Here is a 23,391-nt window from a genome sequence, read left to right on the forward strand (position 1 = left end):
TGATTTGCATATTACTCAATTTCTAAGCTCATTTCTGTTCCAACAAAGGGTCTGTGCTTATATGACTAGTCACACTATTTTATTATTGTGCTTTAGATTTCATGGTAATAATGAATAGGGGTTAGTTTTTCTCATTGTTTTATTTTTTAAGTAAAAATACTGTTTTGTTTAAAACACATTATAAAATAAATTTTTTTCTCTAAGGATATTTGCAGTGAGTTCATACATTTTCTGAAGAAACATCTTAAACTATGTTCCTAATCATGGGATAACAGTTTCCTCTGGAAAATAATGTAAACCATAATATATGTGCATGTGAAAAGAAATGCCTAGAAGTAGAGGCATTAAGTTGACAATAGTTCTAACTCCTAAAAAATGACAGTGATGGAAAGAGAAAGAATTTGGGAAAAGACTACCCTATAATGTTTGCATTTTACAACACGAATGTATTCTTATATAAATAAAATATTTAAAGAATAATAAATTTTAGTGGTGCTGAGGATCAAACCTGGACCTCACACATACAAATATACCATTCCAGCCCCAGTCCAAGATTAATACATTTTTTCCAAGAGTAATACATTTTAAAGGATAAGCATATTTGAGACACAAATACAGAAATTTAAGGGTGTATATTAATATTACTTCAGACATTTATTTCAGAAGAATTTATTGACTCTTTACTCTCATGATCTAAAACAAATAAATCCAGATATTTTTTGACAGAGAACAACATTAAGCATTATTATAAAACAAATGAAAATTGTTAGAAAGAAGCAAATATTTACCGAATCTCTTCTGTATTCCAGAAGCTGTTTGGTGTAATAGAAACTTACATAATCATCACAACAATCTTGAATGATTATTGTTATCACTGTTTATTTTCTAAGCTGGAAATTACTTAGGAAGCTAATCTTAGGAAATACTTAACCTGATATTATACAGCCCAGATGCAGCAAAGCCAGTATTAAAGCCAAAATCTTAGTTTAGAATTAAAGGCCTTTCTACTGGAAAATTTATCACCATGAAAATAAGCATATTTTGCTTAGTGCCCACTTGTAGAATAAGATTAATATTTTCCTTTCAGAAAGAGACAGGGATCCCCTTCACATAGTATAACTTAGATGGAAACAATAGAATACCAGCTACAGCTGGATTGACTCCTAATCCGTTACATGCCACAAAAGTGGAGCTGGTATTATTCGAGAAGAATGTTTCATGCACACACAGGGCATGACATGGTCCATATAGTGTAGTAAACATTAGCATCACTGTTATATAGATGTTAAACTCCAAAACTGTATCTAAAACAAACTTTAGGTCTTTTCAATTTAGATCTGTTCATTTTTACCAAATGTTGTATAGCTAGCTCATAAGGTAAAAACTACCATTTTTGTAAGAACAAATTTTGATTAAAAACCAAAGGAAGAAGTATAATAAAGTATGTATCATTTATAAATACTAAAAAAAAAAAGAAAAGAAAATAAGCATATTTTCTCGCCATAAATTATGAGTCTGGAGATGTGGCCTAAGTTGGTAAGAGCATGTGGCTTACATCTGCAAGGTCCTGTCTAGATTTGATCCTCAGCATGGCATAGCCACTGAACTCTACCTGAAGCATGTCAGAAGTGGCTCTCAAAACATAGTGTTAAATAATGAAACAAGGGGCCAGAGTGGTGGCGCAAGTGGTAGGGCATTTGCCTTGCATGCACCAATCTAGGATGAACTGCAGTTTGATCCCCTGGTGTCCCATATGATCCCCCAAGCCAGGAGCAATTTCTGAGTGCATAGCCAGGAGTAACCCCTGAGCATCACCGGGTATGGCCCAAAAATAAACAAACAAAAAGAAACAAAAACAAATTGAAAAAATATTTTGTATTTTGGAGCCACACCCAGTTGTGCTCGGGGCTTACTTCTGGCTCTGTATTCAGGGATCACTTCTGGTAGAAGTCAGAGATTGAATGTGAGTCAGTGGCATGCAAGGCAATTACCTTACTCATTGTACTATCTTTCCGGCCTTGATTTGAAATATGTAGTCCACTGCTTTTCTGTCTGCCACAATTGCTACAAACAGTTAAGATAATCCTTATCTAAGTATCAGCCAATTTGTCCCCTCAAGGTCATATTCCCAACTCACTATTGCCTCATCCAGGTCATACAGCTCATGAACTGAATGAACACCTTGTACCATCAAGCCACCACTTCTGCTTTGTCTCTGACACCAGTTCCTTAGGGTCTATGACCTTCTTGGATCATCCTTATTGCTCACATTCTTATCCCACTGAAAGTTCTTAATAACTATGTGTAGATTTTCTTTGCACTCCTGAAACCTCATATATGTCCATAACAATGTTCTTTCCAAGGTGAGGTTATGTTGTTGGCTCCTGTTGAAGCTTTTTCTACAAATTTACTCCAGAGTAACAGTCTAAGGCAGGGGTCTCAAACTCAATTTACCTGGGAGCCACAGGAGGCAAAGTCGGGGTGAGGCAGGGCCGCATAAGGGATTTCGCTTACCGAATATTCGCAATAAAAAATCTCATTAGTAAGAAAAAGAATCGCAAAAAATCGCATTAAACATTTGCATACCCCGAATGGAACTGCTTGGGGTATGTGAATGTTTAATGCGATTTTTTTCTTACTATTGCGATTTTTATTGTGATTATTCGGTAAGCAAATAATCGTGAATACTGCGATATTTGAAGGCTGGCCACGGGCCACAAAATGTTGTACGGAGGCCTCGAGTTTGAGACCCCTGGTCTAAGGCTTGATGATCTAACATTTTAGAGCAGTGTTTCTCAGCCTTTCCTCACCACAGCCCCTTTCCAACCTTGTTTGCTTCCTGTCCCCTTGGAGACCCCCCAGGCTCCTGCCATGCCCCCTCCATTTACATGGATTTCACACATGGTCCTTTCGAAAGATGGTCCCTGGCTGTTGGTAGAGGCCTTTGGATTGGTCCTCATACTGCCTTATAATTAAATGATTCTTGATTGGTTCCTTTGGTTTACATGTTAAAAAGATGTTTATCTCTCCTTGGGGCCAGAGAGATAGCATGGAGGAACCCCTGAGCTCTGCTGGGTGTGAACCAAAAACAAAACAAAAAAGATGTTTCCCTATTGCCTCCTCATCTGGCTTTTCCTCCCTCTACTTGTGGGGTGGGCTTTGTTTTTCCCATTAATGGCCGCTTTAGAAGCCTGGAGGAGGAGCTGCCTTCTTGGCTTGTGGGTAGTGAAGTGACTGGCTTGAGGGTGAACATCTTGTGGTATGAGTTTCTGAACCGATATTCCTTCCCAACTGTGTGTGGATTATTTCCTACATCGGAATTGCTGCTGGACCTGCATCTCTTGTCCTACCCGGACTTGGGGCATGGGGATCCCTTTCCCTCTCTATGGATTGTGGACCATACAACCCACAATTTCACAGCTGGCACTTGGAACAGAGACCTCTTCATCTGTGGGTGAGATGTTCCTTTGAGGGAATCCTGTCTGCCCAATTTGGATGGATGATGTTGGTGATTAAGTGGATAATTCCACCCTTTTGTAGAAATATTGGTTCTGTGTGGTTTAGAACTTTGGCTATAAATTGGCTGTGGACCAAAATGCCAGGGAAATTATTTGATTATATTACTGCCTTTTCCTTCCCAGATATAACCATAAACATTACTGGCGTTAACAATTGCGTAAAGGTTGTCCTAATAGGCATGTGGATAGGCTGGGCATTAAAGGATAAAAAGGATAAGAGTTCTGAAACATCTCTCATTTTGGAAGACAATGGTATTTTTCCTGTAAGAACAGGAGCCCAAGCCAAAGGTTTAGAAATTGGCAATTCACCTGTATCTAACACTAGCCCACAACCACCATACTAAGTCCACAGGCTAGTCCTAATTCTATTAGTAATAGAGAGGTAAATGCCTCATAATCTGAGGCTGAGTCAGAAGATGAATTACCACCCCATGGAAACCTTTCTCGAAGGAAAACTGGTATTGATAACCCAGACTCAGTTACCTCTCATAAGGAGAATGAACCAATTGAGAGACATCCAACTAGAAGGCAATATGAGGACTAATCGAAAGGCCTGTGAAATGGTGAGTTGTGTGTTCCACAATCCCCAGTGAGGGAGAGGGGATCCTCATGCCCCAAGTCTGGGTAGGACAAAGGACGCAGATCTAGCAGCAATTCCAATGCAGGAAATAATCCACACAGTTGGGAAGGAATATCAGACCAGAAACTCATACCACAAGCTGTTCACCCTCAAGCCAGTCGCTCCACCATGTGGAACCACAAGCCAAGATGGCAGCTTCTCCTCCAGGCCTCCAAAGCAGCTTTTATTAGGAAAAACAAAGCCCACCCCAAAGGAGAGGTTGAAAGCAGATACATTTAATTAGAAGGCAATATGAGGACCAATCCAAAGGCCTCTATCAACACCTGGCCATCTGTTTCTCCTCTTCTTCCTCCTCCTCCTTTCTTCTACTTCTTTTTCTTTTATTCTCATTTTATATGTTAGATAACATTGTTATAATAGTGTTAATGTATATGGTATTGATATACAAAGTTATAGCACCCACCCACCACCAAAGTGCTCAGTGCCTTCCGCTTATGTCCTTATTCTGATTGTTATTCTTAATTTACTTAAATAATCTTCTGTAATCAAGTTTGTTTTATTGATGGGAATGATATCTGCTAAAGCAACTTGTCTGGTGATTTTACTGATAAGACCCTGAGATTTCCTTCTACTAAGTATTTCCAGCCATTTTGAATTTAAGGACTTTGACCCCATAACAGGTATGATACTATCAGGATCAATTTTTTGTTTGTTTGTTTTGGGGCCATACCCAGTAGTGCTCAGGGGTTACTCCAGGCACTGCACTCAGAAATCACTCCTGGCAGGCTTGGGGGACTATATGGGATGCCAAGAATCAACCCAGACCTGTCCTGGGTTGGCTGTGTGCAAGGCAAATGCTCTATCATTGTGTTATCTCTCTGGCCCTCATTAAGATAAATTTTATTTATTTATTTTTGGTTTTTGAGCCACACCCAGTGATGCTCAGGCTATGCACTCAGAAATTGCTCTTGGCAGGCTCAGGGGACCATGTGGATGCTGGGAATCGAACCCAGGTCTGTCCTGGTTCAGCCGTGTGCAAGGCGAACACCCTACCACTGTGCTAACTCTCGGGCCCACCTGCTACTTTTCTTTATACTCTGTCAGTCAAAATATAGGTCAGAGGTGTCTTCCTGACACCTAAGTACACAGCACTTAAATTTTATTTATTTATTTTGGTCCACACCCTGCTGTATTCAGGTATTACTCCTGGCTCTGTGCTCAGGGATCACTCCTAGTGGAGTTTAGGGGACAGGATGATGGGAATTGAATTCTGGCCAGTATGCAAGGCAAGCACCCCTTCCAATCTACTATCTCTCTGGCTGTTTCATTGTGTTCATTGTTACTAGGATCTTAACACCAGAACCAGACTTTTCTCTCTCCTGTCTTTGCTTTGCTACAACAGGGAGCAATTCAGGCCAACCTTACTCCTTTTCCTTCTCCTTTCCCACAGGTGCAACAACCTGGAAAGTTCTGGCCAACAACACACCTCTTGCAGGAGAGACACTGAGTAGCATATGTGCGTGCTGAGCATCTCATTGTTCGTTTTTAGAACAGTATATCCCCTAATACTTACGCAAGTGTTTACACCTTGTGAAGTTTTACTCTCTTCTCCAAAGCTTTTGGAATTTTATTGTTATCAAATTCATTGTGGAGAACATTTGGGTCTCTCCCAATAATACTTCCAGCTCTATGCTCAGGAATCACTCCTTGCTTGGGAATTTGAACTGGGATCAACCGCATACAAGCAAGCGTCTGTATACCCCCCTCTTGCTCAAGCATTTACATCTTTAAACAGAGTCATCCCAGGAGAGATTATACCCCTTTGTTTATTCATGTTTTTTAGTTTCCTGGCTGAGTTATTCCCAAGTACTTCATCTTGTGTCCATTAAAAATGGGATCTTTCCTTCTGCTATATGTTCTGGAGCACTTGATCTGTGTAAAGCTATTACTTCTGTATTAGATGGGTGATGGGTGACCCTATTGACTTTGTATTTCTTCTAACAGTTGCTGATTTATCTTCTGGGTGTTCCCAAGATTCTGTCTACTGTGCTCTGAGCCTGCTCCTGACCTGCCTCCCTGTTTCACTCACTAGTGACTCCAGAGCAACAGTAAATACTAAGGAATGTTGGACAGGACCCATTTCTTGAATACTTGTGTGATAATTTTAAGTCTTGAAAGTAAACATCTTGCCAGTGTTTTCTGTATATTGAAGATATGCAGAAAAATTAGTCATAATTCCTGCTTTATAATTCCTGGGTTTTAGCCAGGAATGGATGTAAGTTTTTATAAAAAATGTTCTGTATGGAGATATTTCCCCCTTCAACATGATCATGTGGGAACTTTGAAGCAGCTGAAGGGTGACACCCTGCCTTTGTTGGCAGCTACCGAGCTGTGGTGGCTTCACTTTCAGAGACCTTGTTTTTGTGCGATGTTTACCCGTGGAGTGCTCTGCAGATGTCTGTTTAGGAATGCTTTCCTCCTGATGCCAGCGACCTTGAAGAATCTCTTACTCTTTTTATTAAGGGCGCCCCCTCCTGGCAATTTCCAGCTGACTAGCAGTGGTTCAGCTTGTGAGCCCAAGAACGTTGGTGCTGCTTTGGCCCTGTGGTGCCAGGGACCATAAAGGTCACCCTAGCAGTGCTTGGGGTTTCCAGACACACTACCATTGCTCAGGAACCTCCAGGGCTGCTTAGGGGACCATATGTGGTGCCAGGGATTGAACAGAGCCAGATGCACCCAAGGCAAATGCTTTACCCCTTGTACTAACTATATGACTTCACCTGAGGAAACTTTGGGGGCTCCTCTCATCTTACCAGGAGGCACCTCTTTCTGGTTCTTGTAGAGTGACAGGCCTGATATAAAATCTGAGTTATTGGAAGCATGGAAATGGACACCAGGGGGCCGGAGAGATACGGGGGACAGGAGAGATAGCATGGAGGAAAGGCATTTGCCTTACATACGGAAGGACAGTGGAAGGACAGTGGTTCAAATCCCGGCATCCTGTATGGTCCCCCAAGCCTGCCAGGAGCAATTTCTGAGCATAAAGCCAGGAGGAACCCCTGAGCGCTGCCGGGTGTGACAAAAAAAAAATGGATACCAATTGTTGCTCCAGATGATGTCAAGGCAGACAATGGCCTCTGAATTTCTAGTTTCTCCTCTTTTCCTTCTTAGCCTTAGTTAGCAAGGCATAGTCCATACTGGCTCACCACAATGAATAAGGACAGGGAGGACCCACCTTTTCTGTTCTTCAGGACAGCAGGGCAGGAGAAGAGGGATCTGGGAATTTCAACATGGGTTCTAATCTCAGGTGGGCCTTGGGTGATGGGCAAGAAGTTTGACCCCAGGAAAGATGGAGACAGCAATATTTCCTTTGCAACACTGCAATGAGGAGTGAATAAGGTAGCAGTGGTGGCAGTCATCTGAGTGTTGTGGCTTCTGACACCCACCGATTCTCCAACACTGACCCTGTGCCACTCCATTCTGACACTGGCTTCCTTGGGGTTAGTATTAGTGCCTGGAACTTTCCCCCTACCCCCTCAGAGTTCAGCTAGAAAGATCTTTTTAAGTTTCCTGAGGCCCCGCCACTATTCTTGTTAATGCATTTCCTTGTTAATACCCTTGTGAATACTCTTGCTAATACCTTCCCTCCTCCACCCACTACACTTCTGTCGTAGGGCAATCCTTGTAAGAAGGAAGCAGTTAGTGGGAGGTGACACAGAAATGAGTGGTCTGAGCCTGATGGTCTGCTCTGGACCCAACTTGGATTTTGCCTGGTGCAGTATAGACAAGTTACTCATTCAGGAACTATTTGGAGGTTCATTAAGGGCCTTTTGTCACTGAGGAAGGGAGAGATTCCCAAAGCAGATTTTGCTGCCCAAAGGAAAGGTGGGCTCCTTTACAGGTCTCCCCAGCACACAGGGGAGTCTAGGGCCTGGGAACTTAGGAGAAGATGAAGCCTCTGGCATTAGGTGAAAATCATGGTGGCCTGAAGGGTGCAGGTAAAGCGGCCCCAGGCAGTGTCCTAGGCCTGGTGGGAGTGGGTCTGTCACCTCCCTCAAAGGACAGTATCCCCACAGGTTCATGACCGTCTAGATCGCTACTGCTGTGGCTTTGAACCTGAGCCTGGGGACCCCTGTGTGGAGGAGAGGCTACATGAGAAGTGCCGAAACCCAGGCGAGCTGCAGCTGGTCCACATCCTGGTAAGTCTGCTGGGCCCCTTTTGTCTCCTTGGTGAGACACCAGTTTATAGAACTCTGGTTCTCAGTGTCATGCTTTTCATGAGCCACACCAGATACCAGAGACATGGAGGGGAGCTTTGAGAAGGGCTGTAGTGGAGTCAGTACCAAGGTCAGGGACTGTACTGCCTCGAGCAACTCGAGGGAAACCCTAGAAGCTAAGTGTGAGAAAGAAGAAATTAGGATCCAAAATAAACAGAGAGTTTCATGGGCCTACATGAATAGGTAGGCACAGCTAATGATCTTCAGCTCTGGGCCCTGCAGTATGCAAACCAGTGCTGATCAAAGAAACTCTTGTGGCCTCTTAGTAAAAGCAGAGCCAGTGACTGTCAGAGGGACCATGTAACAAATCAACTTCATTCCTGCACAAGGAGGAAAGGCCACATGGAAAGAAGACTCTGCCCTCTCCCAGCTAGGCCCAGTGTTCTTTCCTCTGTCAGGCAACTTGCTTTCTGAGTGTTATAGTCAGCATGGTATTGTGGAGTGCCACACCAAATCAGAAGCTGGGGATGCTCCCCTGGACCATTAGTGTGGGTTACTCCTCTATTTCCCACCCCAGATCCCTCTCTTCCTTTTCCTGATAGGAGGCAAACACCTGGGACATTTCTCCAGACAGGTATCCAGGAGGCAGGTCCTGTAGGGCCACAGTTTTGGAGATTCATGGGGCTCCCAGAAACAGATGATTCCTTCCTGATGTGTGGAAGCAGATAATGCAGGAGCAGGGTCAGAGGGAGTGAAGACAGGTGGTCTGGAAGCAAACATCCACGATTCAAGTCTCAGTGGCTTACATGGAAAGAATGATAGTGAAACAGCTGTGGACTGAATTCAGTTCTGAAAAGGCTGTGGGGACCTTCCTGCGGATAAAGGGTGCAGTGAACTCTGGTTGGTGCCCAGGAATATGGACAGAGTTGTCATGGAGCAGATGAAGGCGCATTAGTGAGATACTCCTCACCACTGACCTACCAACCCTGTCCCCCCAGGACCCCAAGTTGGCCCCTGGGTCCAGCCAAGTGGGAGATGACGCTGGGCTTCTTGGTGCTGCAGATCCCAGCTCTGAACTGGCCAGTGACTGCTTGGCTATGTGATCTCATGCAGCTGAATCAATGTCTTCGTGTTCCAGTAAAATGGGTTAATACCAGCGAGGTTTCAACTTCCTGTAGTGTGGGAAAGGCTCATTGCAATGGTGCCTGTGAAGCCACAGAGAGTCTGCTCACTGCTCAATACTTGGGGACCACATGGGCAGCAGCTGGGTGGACGTTGGGACCAGTGGCTCCGGTTTCCACAGGTCCTGAACCCTGACTCCCTGATCTGGGCACTGGCTCAGCTGTACCCTGACCCACTCGTCTCTGTCTGGTTCCTTCCCCAGGTGCGGAGCAGTGACCCTTCTCATCTGGTCTACATTGATAATGCTGGCAACCTTGAGCACCCTGAGGACAAGCTAAATTTCCGGCTTCTGAAAGGCATAAATAGGTAAGGAGCAAGGGTTTGGGTGGGTTTGAGTACTGGGACTGGGGAGGGGTGTCTTTCTGTAGACTGTGGAATCTCAGATCTTTTAGGATCTCAGACTTTTAGCTCCCCAAAAGTCCATCTATCAGAAGTTTGGGAAAGTTGAGAGGGGATACTGCCAGCCAGCTCTAAACTCATGGCTGTCTGCCCCTCACCTCCTTTATCCAAGGACCCTTTGGCCCCACACAACATCAGCTGCCCCTTTGAATTGCAGCCAGGCGGTCGTTTGCTTGCTCCAGCACTGGGATCTAGTTGGGGTATCCTGCCTTTTACTCTGAGAAATCAAGCAGCTTAACCTTCCCAGGGCTCCTCTCTTTCATTTGCCAAGTGGACCTGTGGCTTAATGAGGCTTCTCTGTCAGGGAGACCCAGCCTAGTCCCTGCAAGCATTATCATACAGAGTCTGTCAGGAGGCCCAGCCAGGGACCATGCAGATTGCCTGACTGGGGCCTATGCCTATGCAGCGTGAGCTCCTGCTTGCTTTGCCCTGGAATTCTCCAGAATGGCTTTTCCTTCCCTTTTTGTAACAGTCTCCTGACTCCATTTACCCCACCCACCCCCCTCAGGTTTCCTGAGTCAGCTGTGAAGGTTCTGAAGTCAGGGTGTCTACAAAACCTGCTGCTCCACTCGCTGCAGATAGACCCAGTGTTCTGGGAGAGTCAAGGTGGGGTCGCAGGCCTGAAGCGGGTTCTCCAGACACTGGAGCGACGGGGACGCATCCTGCTGGGACACATCCAGAAACACAACCTCACACTCTTCAAGGAATGAGGATGTCCTTATGCCCACTAAGGCAGGGCCCTCCATTTCTGGGCAGGGCCCTTCATGGCAGACATCGTCGGATGAATCCTCATCCCAAGATCACATGTTCTTGGACAAATGGAAGAAGCTAGAAACCAAGACTCCAGGGATGTCACAGGACAAGTCCCACTTGATGGCAAATGTGTTTGTAGTGTTGGGATTTCAATCACACAGCACTCCTTTTGTTTTCTTAGCTCGTTACCGACTCCTTTGAACCAAGTAAAACATTCAAGAATATTCTGAGTGACTCTGCTGTAGATACTGCAAAACTGTGTACATACAGAGCTGGACAATTGTGTATGTGTGTGTGCATGTATATGCATGCATGAATAACATGAGCCTACTAAAGGATCTTCACAGAACTATTCTTGTGGCCCAGAGGGCTCTTGGTAGCAAGAAGATCTAATAAATGGAACATTAGTGAGCTTGTCCTTAAAAGTTTTAAGTGTTCGATCCTTATTTTTAAATTTTTATGGATGATAAAAGGTAACATGTTTGCAAAAACCAAATTTGTAAATAATAGAAACATAGAAGTGAAAGCTCCAGAAATTCTCTTGAGGTTTGTATTTATATTTTTTATTTATAAACGACTGTGTAAATAAAAAGATAATAAAAGTTTGGTCATTGGGGCCAGAAAGATAGCATGGAGGTAGGGTGTTTACCTTGCATGCAGAAGGACGGTGGTTCGAATCCTGGCATCTCATATGGTCCCCCGAGTCTGCCAGGAGCGATTTCTGAGTGTAGAGCCAGGAGTAATCTCTGAGCACTGCCGGGTGTGAGCCCCCCCCCAAATAAAAGTATGGTCATCTGTTTACCTGCTCTCCAATTTAAAATACCTGGTGTCAGTGTGAGACTGAGCAACTCAGGATGTGCAATTGGCTTTAGAGCCCCTTTCTTTTGATACCAAAAATGTGCACTATATTGTTTAGTTACAGTCTTGCTTAAATAGTGACCGCAGTCTTTGTTCTTCTGTCGATCAGCTCTGCCTTACACCTCTCCAGTTATGTGGGCTGCATGTTATGTGCCAGCTACCTCCAGACATTGATCCAAGTTTTAATTATGACTGCATAGATTTCAAGACAGGAATACACCTTAAAAAATTATTTAGTTGGGCCTGGAGAGATAGCACAGCGGCATTTGCCTTGCAAGCAGCCGATCCAGGACCAAAGGTTGTTGGTTCGAATCCCGGTGTCCCATATGGTCCCCTGTGCCTGCCAGGAGCTATTTCTGAGCAGATAGCCAGGAGTAATCCCTGAGCAAAGCCGGGTGTGGCCCAAAAGCCAAAAAAAAAAAAAAATGTTTAGCTACCCTAGGAACACAAGAATACAGTACAAAAACCCCTTCCTCACATCTATATTTATTGCAGCACTATTCACAATAGCCAGGCTCTGGAAACAACCAAGATACCCTTCAACAGACGAATGGCTAAAGAAAAAGAAACTGTGGTACATATACACAATATTATGCAGCCGTCAGGAAAGATGAAGTCATAAAATTTTCTTATATATGGGTGTACATGGAGTCTATCATGCTGAGTGAAATAAGTCAGAGGGAGAGAGACGCAGAATAGTCTCACTCATCTATGGGTTTTAAGAAAATAAAAGTCATTTTTGCAACAATCCTTAGAGACAATGAGAGGAGGGCTGGAACTTCCAGCTCACTTCATGAAGTTCACCACAAAGAGTGGTGAGTGCAGTTATAGAAATAACTACCCTGAGGGGCCGGCATGGTGGTGCTAGAGGTAAGGTGCCTCTGCCTTGCCAGCGCTAGCCTAGGACACTGCGGTTTGATCCCCCGGCGTCCCATATGGTCCCGCAAGCCAGGAGCGACTTCTGAGCGCATAGCCAGGAGTAACCTCTGAGCGTCACCGGGTGTGGCCCAAAAACCAAAAAAAAAAAAAAAAAAAAAAAGAAATGACTACACTGAGAACTACCATAATCATGTGAATGAATGAGGGAACTGGAAAGCCTGTATAGAGTACAGGTGGGGGTGGGGTGGCATGGAGGGAGATTTGGGACAGTGGTGGTGAGAATGTTGCACTGGTAAAGGGGGTGTTCTTTACATGACTGAAATCTAATCACAATCATATTTGTAATCAAGATGTTTAAATAAAGAAAAAAAGATATTAAAAAATTGTTTAGCTGTTCCTATTCTGATGCATGAGGCAGCAAATTTCCAATTATTCACTGATTATAAACAAAATAATACCATGAACATCTCTGCAAGTATTTCTGCTCGCTAGATTCCCATAAATAGATTTCTGGGTCAAAGGTATGGCATTTCTTTACTTTGAGTGGCAAAACCTGCCCAAATTGATGGTATTAATTACCATTCCTAGTAAGAGTGGAAGTACCAATTGCTTACAAATTAATTGCTTAACTTTCCTATTTAGGGTGGGGTAACAAATATAAAAGTTTACTGTTCTCAAACTTTTTGCTTTTATTGGTTTGTTTTTGTTTTGTTTTGTTTTGCTTTTATTTTATTTGGTACTGAGGGAAGGTTGGGTCATACTATGATGGAATGCAGAAGACCAAGAGACCCAAAGCTGCCAGAGTTACAGGGCTGCAGGCTGCAGATCCTCAGGGATTGCAGAGCCGGGTGCTGCAAGGCTCACAGGAACCCATGAGGCCCACCCAGGGAAGCCAATTTGTAGTGACTACCTGTCGGGACTGAGATAGGGAAGAGAAGAAACAGCACGCCTTGTATTCCTCCTGATATTTGAGGCCTGCTACTGCTGCCCAGGGGTTCCAGGGAGAGGGAGAGAGAGATGGAAATTCACTAGCCAGAGGTGGCCAGGGGCGGTCTGGGTTCAAAGATAGAAAAGCAACTAGTTGCTAAGCAGGCAGCATTTCTTCGATGCTTTATCTCTGGCTCCCCACGAACCAGCAGGCATTGCTCTGGTCACTCACTATTCTGGGCCTCCCCTCAACAGTCTGTTTTTCTTTTCTTTTTTTTTTTGTTTTTGGGCCACACCCGGCATTGCTCAGGGGTTACTCCTGGCTGTCTGCTCAGAAATAGCTCCTGGCAGGCACGGGGGACCATATGGGACACCGGGATTCAAACCAACCACCTTTGGTCCTGGATCAGCTGCTTGCAAGGCAAACGCCGCTGTGCTATCTCTCCGGGCCTCAGTTTTTCTTTTCATACATGACAAGAAGATGTGTCAAGGGACATGTCCAAACCCAACTCTGATATTTCTTCCAACTGCCAACTGACTCCAATTGTCTCTTCCAACTGCCATAATGGTACTGACTACTCCTCACGCATGGCAATTGCCTTGTACCATTTCTCCAGCCCTAGAAAAAGCATGTTATCTTTTTAGATTATTGTTCTTTGCTTACTAATTTGTTATCAATTTTTGAATCTAATTACTGTAATCAATTTCTCTCTGTTAGACACATTGTAAATATTTTCTTTCAGGCTTGTCATTTGTCTCTTGACTTTGTTTAGTCTTTTGCCAAAAGGCAAACTTTGATTTCTGTGCCTTATCTGTTTTTCTTTTACTTTAAATTTTTCGAGTTCACACCTTAGAAACGCTGTCACTATTTCAAGATTATTGAAATAATCTCTTCTTTTTTTCCTAGCACTTTAAGAGTATTTACTTTAAATATAAAGCTATACACAGCAGTAGGGCATTTGTCTTGCACACAGCCAACCCAGAACGGATGGGGGTTCAAATCCTGGCATCCCAAATGGTCCCCCGAGACTGCCAGGAGCAATTTCTGAGCACAGAGCCAGGAGGTACCCTGAGCGCTGCTGGTTGTGACCCAAAAACAAAAAATAAAAATAAAGCTATAAAAATCTATATTGAGAGAAGGGTGAAGTAGGGACCAAACCTAAAGTACTTCCCATCAATAGAAATTGTTCCAACTTTGTTATTCAATGATTCACTCATTCTCTATAATTTGAAATATATTGTCTCACTTTCAATTAAACATTCTTTACTGATAAAAGTATACATTCTCATCGTTTTTCTCCTTTAATTTTCTTTACTATATTTTGTGCCTTTTTCTTCAATAGAATAGTATTAATCTATAAAACATGCCACCCAGTTCTCAGTGACCTCAACATTCCATTAGTATTTCAATGGGGATTGTATTAAATTTATAGATTAGTCAGAATCTGACTTGTTTACAACTGTGCACTTTTCTTAAAGGACATGGTTTATCAACACACTCATTCTTTGATAACATTCTGTAACCATTTAAAGTTTTCTTCAACAAAAAGTTTATTTATTTGGTTCTGGCGCCATATCCAGGGGTTCTCCAGATTTACTCCTGGCTCTGTGCTCAGGGATCATTAGTGGTGGGGCTCAAGGTGCCAGAGATGAAAAATGGGTCAATAGCATGTGCTTAGGGGGGTGTTCTTTACATGACTATAATCATACAACTACAATCATATTTGTAATCACGGTGTTTAAATAAAGATAATTAAAAAAACAATGAGAGAAATAGAATGGCTGTCTCGAATACAGGCAGGGATTGGAAAGGGGGGGCATTGGTGGGAATGTAGCACTGGTGAACGGGGATGTTCTGCTGTTTATGACTGAAACCCAACTACAATCATGCTTGTAATTATGATGCTTAAATAAATATTTTATATTAATAAAAAAGAGCCTTGCTTTACCTGCTGTACTATCTCTCTGATCATCATATCTTAGAGTTTTTAATTAGAAAATTATAAATTTAAGAAAAAAAGAAAATTATTGATTCAAAGAATATTTTCACACTTTATTTCACAGGTGTGTGCATGTGAAATATACATTATTTCTAATTATTTTTGCTGTCTTATTGCTTGAATAGCATCTTTAGAAGAAAGCTGAGAAACAACTATGACAGCAGGTATCCATACCTCATTCTTGACTTTAGGGGGATGCCTCAAGAGTTTCGAATGGAGGGGCCAGAGCCGTGGCACAAGAAGTAAGGCATCTGTTTTTTCACTATGCTAGCCTAGGATGGACCACTGTTTAGTCCCCTGGCGCCCCTTATGGTCCCCCAAGCCAGGAGCGATTTCTGAGCACGTAGCCAAGAGTAACTCCTGAGCGTCACCGAGTTTGGTCAAAAACCAAAAAAAAAGTTTCAAATGTAATATTGCTAAGTTAAAGAAAGACAGTTTCTGCCAGCCTCCAGCTATTCTACCCCCTTTGGAAGATATAAAATGGTTTGGACCCTGGAAGAAAAAAAGAAAGCAGTTTTTGACAGATATCTTTCATTTAGCTTAGAAAATTTCTTTTATTCTTAGGTTTCAATTAATTGTATTTATTTTTGGTTTTTTGGGTACCCAGCGGTGCTCAGGGGTTATTCCTGACTGTGCTCAGAAATCAGCCCTGGCTTGGGGGACCATATATGATGCCGGGGATCAAACCTGCGTCTGTTCTGAGTCAGTCATGTGCAAGGCAAATGCCCTACCACTGTGCTTTCACTCAAGTGCCCTCAATTAATTTTTTATAATTTAAGATTAGTGACTAAATGTAATTAATTGCCTTTATCAATGTCTACTGAATACATAATAATGTTTCTCTTTTATTTTCTAATACTGAATTATTTTGATATCCCTGCAATAAACCTATTACTTAGAATAGGCCCTTTATTTAGAATCTTTGCAAATATTTGCATATATATTCACATATGGTCTAAGACAGAGATTTTCAAATGTGTTTGGCCTACTGTCCGCCCTTTACAGAAACAACACAAAATATTTTATTTAGTAAGTCCCTGGAAATCTACATTCCTAAACTGAACAAAGTGAAAGGGCTCTTCAATTGCATCAAATGCTATTCCTATCACCCTCAATTTACTCTATCAACCCTAGGGACAGTGTCACTCACTTTGGGAAATAGTAGTATGGTTTTCTTTTTGTATATACACTCTGTGGTCATCTTATTGTGAAAATTAAGTAGGTCTTATTAAATAGATTCAGAATGTTTTCATTTTCTTATTTATTTATTTGGGTTTTTTAGTTTATTATTATTTTTTATTATTTTTAGTTCATTTACTTTAGTTTATTTATTGATTGGTTGGTTTGGGAGCCACACCTGGTAATGCTCAGGGGTTACTCCTGGCTCTATGCTCAGAAATCACTCCTGGCAAGCTCGGGGGACCATATGGAATGTTAGGAATCAAACCAGGTCCATCCTGGGTCAGCTACATGCAAGGCAAATGCATGCTATCTCTCTGGCCTCGTGTTTGTTTGTTTGTTTGTTTATTTGGGGATCTCCAAGCAGAGCTCAGGGGAACCAGGGGACACTTCCACTAATTCCCAGTCATCCAGGTCAGAAGGGTATATGGTAGGGCCTGAAGATCCAAAGGTACTTCAACCCATAGGAGGCTTCCAGCATCACAACCTACAATGCTGCTATGGGCAGCACCATGCGTGATGGCTGTTTAATGGAAGAAAGCATCCAATCTTACCACCACAACACAATGTCTCTGAGCTGACTCACAGAGAAGGTACAAAGCCATTTGTCCCATGTCAACCAGTTTGTAGGTGGGAAAGCCAAAATTAGATTCCAGGCAGGAACAGAGCCAGATAGCTAGCAAGCCTTGAGCCGGAACATTTTGCAGTGACTCAAAGGCACTGTTACCAACCTTCCTGGCTACTGTGACAGCCCACTTACTCTCAGCTTTTGAATCTGAGCTAAACACAAGACAGGGCAAATTTCCTGGTACAATAGCAAAGCGCAAGTCTCTGCCCAGTACCATCCCAAACACTTAGCTCCCTGCTGCTGCTTGCTGTTCACTCTATGAACCATGTCTTTTTTTCACACTAGAAACTTCAGCTGCTATTTAGCTTTTTCAAGAACATCAGCTTCAGTGGCTGTTGCTGGTGCCACATCCTCCCCAATCATAATTTCAGGAATGGGTTACCATGCCAAGTGTAGAATGATGGCAGGGAGGACTGGTAAATGAAGACAGTCCTAGGAGGACCAAGGCTATGCTATGTTAGCCATTGCCCCCCCCCCCCCGCTATCTCACCCAAGCACAGCCCCTCCGCTCTGTACCTCAAAAAGTCTATCTACTCCATGGGAAATGAGAGGCCCATGCTAGTAACAGAGCTTCAAAACCCTCTAGCTGCGATTCTAAAAATCCCCACAGCTCTGAAAACCAACAGCTTATTGATGATGTTCAGTGTCATGGGTATCTGACTCAGCAGCTGCAATAACTGCCTGGTACAACTGAGGCCCCCATGGGCACTATGGCTAAGTGTGCAATGTGGACACATAGCTCCCTTTCCACTGCAGGGAAATGTCAGGGAAAAGTCCAGTGTTTGGGCTTCCAGGATTCAGAGGTGATTTTAGACCCATATTGACTAATTGGTGCCAGGACAGACCTACTGCCAAAGGCTTCACAGAGATTCTTGTGAAGACCTCATAGCTTAGATGTCGGACCATACGAACCCTAGCTGGGGAGACAGGAAGGGATGAGGCCACAAAGAGGAAAGATGGAAGCCCTCCCAGGAATCATTTGGTTTTAGGGGTGCTGGGGATAAAAGGGGTCTGATAAACCAGAATGATTCATAATTGTAAAAAGTGGAATAGGAGGGGTGACCTGGGAAGCAGGGTACCATTGGTGCCAAAACTCCCCCTGTGAGATTTAATTCCTGATTGCAGATTTCTGGGGAACTTTTGCTTTCTGAGGGGCAGAGCTGGGAGAGAGAGAGGTAAATGCAGTCTTGTTCCCTCACAGGAGCTCTCAGTTCCCAGTTCCTTTCAGCAGAGGATGGAATGGATATGGAAGGCCCTGCATGTCCCCTTGAGAGGCAGAGAAGCCTGCATTAACATTACCCCAGGGTGGGAGATGAAGTATAGGGAATGAGAGAAATGAAGTCAGAGAAAGCAGATGTCCATGCGGACATCTATGAAAACAGTGTGTTTATCTTCATAATGCCACTTCTTATGATAGAGATGCAAACCCTGAAGATACTGTGCAGGGTCCAAGGGGACTAATAATCCCCAACTGGAACAAAGTGGGAGTCCAATATCAAAGTCAAGTTCGTGAATGCTTCTGGCGCACCATTTGCCTCTCATAGCTCCAGCCTGCAGTGGAACATGCACATTATTGGTGGGTGCCCAGACATCTGGGATGCTATTTCTTAGGTGGATCCTGGAGGACCTCCTTCTCTGTCCCTCCAACTTGGAAGCTCTGTCCCCACACAGACACTCCTAGTCCTGGTGGTCATGGGAACACATGTCTAACATTGGGCAGCCCCATCTCTACTGTCCTCCTTCCAGGAGCTTTCTACACAGTGAGACACAGAAACCACCTCTCTGCTCCAAACACCTTTAAAGAAGAATGGAAGGGAGGTGCCAGCTTGGTGGCTCATTTTGATTCATAGCATTGTGATAATAATAAGGTTTTTCAGGCTTGGATTTTGACCTTACTTTTAGCTTCCTAGGTGATAGGAGTAGTTGTCCCAGAGGTGGCAACTGGAGTATTGACCCAATGGCCACATCATCACCATAGGGATGGTGGAGAGGCTACTCCACTGATGACATCCTGGGTCCCCAAATCAGCTCAGCTGGTAGTTCCTGGACTCAGGGCCCTAGGACAGTCTCTCAGGTATGTGAATTCTCATGTATCCTCCTGAGAACCCAGCTTGTACCTCAGGTCCTCCCAAGGATTTGGAGGGAAAAAAAAGAAGTATAAATTCACAGCAGTTGTAAAGACTGCAGAGGGAGATCCTGTGCTCCCCCATAAGGCTTCCCCTGGGAGTAGCATTTTCCCAAAACACAGTCTACCACCAATGAGTTTGACCTGGGTACAGTGGCCTTGTGCAGGTTCTCGTTACAGCACAGAGTCCTAATTCTCCACAGCACTCAAGGGACAGAACTGTTCCAAAGTCACAAGGACCTGCCTGCTGCTGTCTTGTCCTGACACTCTCCTGTCTCCAATTCCTGGCAGCCCCAAATTTCTTCTATACTCTACCTCTATAATTGTTGTCATTTTGAACCTATTGTTTACATAGAATGGCAAAGTGCAGAAAAGTTTGAGATAGCCTTTCACACTCAGCAACATGATCCACCCAATGGCCCTTGTAACAATATTGCTCTAGTAAGTGCTATATATGTAATACATGTACTGTATTATGTAGCAATGATCTGTTCCTTTTGTTTTGGAGCCACACCTGGTGGTACTTGGGGCTTCCTCCTGGTTCTGTGCTCAGGGATCACTCATGGAAAGCTTGGGGAACAATATGAGATTCAGGAGATCATACCCATGAGCTGTAGACAAGATCATACCCATAGACTGTAAACCCTATCAACGGTACTATTGCTCTGACTCCATTGGGGGAGTTGGACCACACCCAGTGATGCTTAGCAGTTATACCCAGCGCTGAACTCAGGAATCACTCCTGGCAGGGCTCAGGAGACCATATGGAGTGCCACGGATCAAACACAGGTTGGCTGTGTGCAAAGCAAGTACTCTACCTGCTGTACTTCGAGGAAGAGATGAGTCACAATTTGTGATCTACTCACTACAGATCATCTGGGTCCTATCTAGTTTGGGGCTAATAAAGCTATCCTAGAACATTCCTGCATAAGTTATTGTATAAGCATCATTTCCCTGAGTGAGGTAGGTGGACAGGAATGCAATTTCAGACAAATCTGGCAGGTTTATCTGAAACTGCAGCCTGTTCCCAGAAAAGCATCTTAGTTACCTACCAGCAGAATACATGACAGTGTTTTCCTGCATTTTTGATGACACTTGGCAGTAAGACTTTCTAGCTGTGGAGGTGTCTCCACTTCTTCCTGGAAAACAGAAGTGTCGGGTTATCAACTTCATGGTTTCATAAGAAATTCTCCCTCTCATTTCCCACTAGTGTGCATCTAAGTACATGTTTGCTGATTATTTTAAATTCAACTTTATTTAGAGGTCCTCCTTTTCCTGGGCCCCAAATCTCAAAACCCTAGGGAAAGACTGGCCTCTTAGGACCTGTAAAGTCTGATGACTTGATATTAAAAATGGTTGTGGGGTTGAAGAGGTAGTACAATGGTTAGGGTACTTGCCTTGCCTTAACCATGGTTGAGTTAGGTTCAATTCCTGGCATCCCATAGTTCTTTGAGCCCACCAGGAGTGATTCCAGGGTACAGAGCCTCTGGATGTGACCCCAAAACCAACCAAACAAACAAAGAAGAACCAGTTCTTTCCAACACACCCTGGCCTGAAACTGCCCACTTTGGGAAGTGTCTCAGCAGAAAAGCTCTCAGATAGCAAAAGTCCCAGGAAGCTACAGACTCAATCCAGGAGCCTGGGAGAATTCTTTTCAATTCCCAACCCCTTATGCGCAACTTCACAATGTGTTCCTTGAGAAAGAAAACCGCTTTAGTTAAAGAACCAAAAGGAGTGCCTTCACCCCTCATACACAGCTTCTGGTTGTGCTGCTTTTCATGGCAGTGTGGATGATTAAAAATGTTCATGAGAACTCATTTGGCTTTTAAAATTTTGTCTGTTAGAAAGATCTAAAAGGACAAATCAAAGAGGCCAAAGAAAGCCTCCCTTTCTTGCAACTGCCTTAGACCACACATTGCCTGCTGGGTGCTTGTGGCCTGAGCTGCATGTAGCTGTCCTGTCACTGAGAAAACCAGAGAACACTACAGCTGGTTCAGCTGCAGGGAGACCATTGGGTCTGTGTGTGCATGTATGTACATAAGGGTTTGTATGTGTGCATCGTAGCTCTATAGTTGGTTCAATTCCTATAGGGAGATCCTGCTGTGTCTATGTGTGTGAGTATATGTGTGTGTATATGTAGTCCTACAGTTGGCTCAGCCTTCTGCAGGGAGACCCAGCTCTGTGTGTGTGTGTGTGTGTGTGTGTGTGTGTGTGTGTACGCATGTGTGCTGACCCTAAGGTCTGGTCAGGCTGGTGTCTCCAGGCTGCAGTGAGGACTATACTGGCCTGGGGCCAGTAAAGCAGATGGAGGCTAGCAGTAGCAGGGCATCCTATACCCTGGGCTCCCTCCTGTGGCTGACACTGCCCTCCTGTGGGGGAAAGTGGTCCTGGCCAAAGAGGTGCTCCCCTCAGGGTGGGCCAATCTGCTCCCCTGGGCCACACACTAATCAATGGAGATTTCTGTGTGAAGTGAATCACTTCTCCAGGCACTTCCCCAGAGGTATGTAGAGCCCAGGTGTCACTCTCAACAGTGGTGGGACTGTGGTTTGACTTCTCTCAAACCTGGTTACATGATCCAGCTCAGACCTGGCAGCGCTAGAAGCCACCAAGATCACCCTAGTGGTGCTGGTGGGAGACTAGGACTATGCCTGGTGGTCTGCAGGGGCCATGTGGCAGAAGAATGCATCAGGGGTCATGCATTTACATCATTTCTTTGAGCTTCTCCAACCCAAACTGAACCTTAATGTTTGAGATATCATGGCAGTTTGAGGTGGTGGCAGATGGTATGATTAAGGACAAAGGTTTTGGGTGAAAGGAATGTTGTGGAGGTTCAAGGCAACCATGAATATGTGCCAAGGAGATTCTTTAAGGTATCCCTTCCCCCAAGGCCTTTAATAAGCTTCCTTTTGAGATGTTAAGCCCACCTGGATGGTCAGATCTGCCCTCACCTGGGATGTGCAGGGCTATTTTGGATAAAGAATAAAAGGTGCAGCCTGTGGGGAAGGGAGGAGGCAGCAAAACAGAAGGCAGAGAGCTAAAAGAGAAACTATAAAATAAGCTGCTCGCATAGGAAGTTTAGCAGAGAAATGCACATGGCAGATAGGTCCATAGAATAAAGCGAGCTGACTCCAATGAAACTTTGACTGCTTGTGAATTCATTTCTACACCATTACCCTGCAATCTTCATACCTGTCATCAGAGGGGCTAGAGGTGCTATGCTGAGGGAGGCCTCACCCAAAAGGTGGACTTTATACTTTATATATACTTCATATATACATATATATATATCTGAATATATCTGAATATATATATCTGAATATATATGAAGTATATATAAAGTATATATATATATATTTGGTTCAAAACCAAATATGTTATATTTGATTTAAAACCAAATATTTTATATATAGTATATATATTTATATACATTTAAAACCAATATATATATATTGGTTTTTGGGATACATCCATGATGCTCAGGAGTTACTCTGGCTATTGCTCAGAAATCAGTTCTTGGTTTGGCGGACCATATGGGATGCTGGGGATTAAACTGAGGTCCATCCTAGGCAGCCACATGCAAGGCAAACACCCTGCCTTTGTGCTATTCTCTGGCCCTATACTTCATACTTTATTTAACCAACAGATACCACTGAATAGGGCTGGAGTGAAAATACAGGGTGAACGGTACTTACTTCTCTTGCATGAAGTCAATCCCAATATGATCCTTGGCCTCACATGAGTCCCTGAGCACCAGCAGGAATTACCCCCAAGCACAGAATAATGAGTAGCCCCTCAGTGCCACAAAGAATAGCACAGTACTCCCTCCACCCCCCTAAATAACAGGGCACCAAACTAGCATGAGGACACTTTCAGCTAGTGACTAGGCTGATCTAAAATGCTTTTAAACAGAGAATGCCCATCAACCTGCTGCTCCACACTCAAAGCTAAGCTCGGCCAAGTTGAAAGCCCTGCCCCAGTCCTCTCTCCTTCATAGAATGTGGCCTCGTTCTACGATTTTCCTACAAAGAAAAGACTAAATTGCTTTCAGCTCAAGGACAGAGTTGATATTGGGTTGGCTTTCTAGCTGTTTCCATGGAAGCCTGATTCAAAAGGTGAATGCAGGGTGTGGTTTAACAAAACTGCTGT

General features: G+C 43.7%; 1 protein-coding gene across 1 annotated transcript in view; it reads left to right on the forward strand.

Moving 5' to 3' along the window:
- Positions 1–10,686, forward strand: part of GASK1A (golgi associated kinase 1A) — a 41,546-nt gene extending 30,860 nt beyond the window's left edge. Inside the window, exons 3-5 of the mRNA XM_049781755.1 lie at positions 8,175–8,297; positions 9,700–9,803; positions 10,405–10,686. Coding sequence (XP_049637712.1) covers positions 8,175–8,297; positions 9,700–9,803; positions 10,405–10,606 — 429 coding nt within the window. The 3' untranslated portion in view covers positions 10,607–10,686. The remainder of the gene's footprint in view (positions 1–8,174; positions 8,298–9,699; positions 9,804–10,404) is intronic.
- The last annotated feature ends 12,705 nt before the right edge of the window (positions 10,687–23,391 follow it).

This window comes from Suncus etruscus, chromosome 10 (genome assembly GCF_024139225.1).
Source record: "Suncus etruscus isolate mSunEtr1 chromosome 10, mSunEtr1.pri.cur, whole genome shotgun sequence".
Taxonomy (NCBI): domain Eukaryota; kingdom Metazoa; phylum Chordata; class Mammalia; order Eulipotyphla; family Soricidae; genus Suncus; species Suncus etruscus.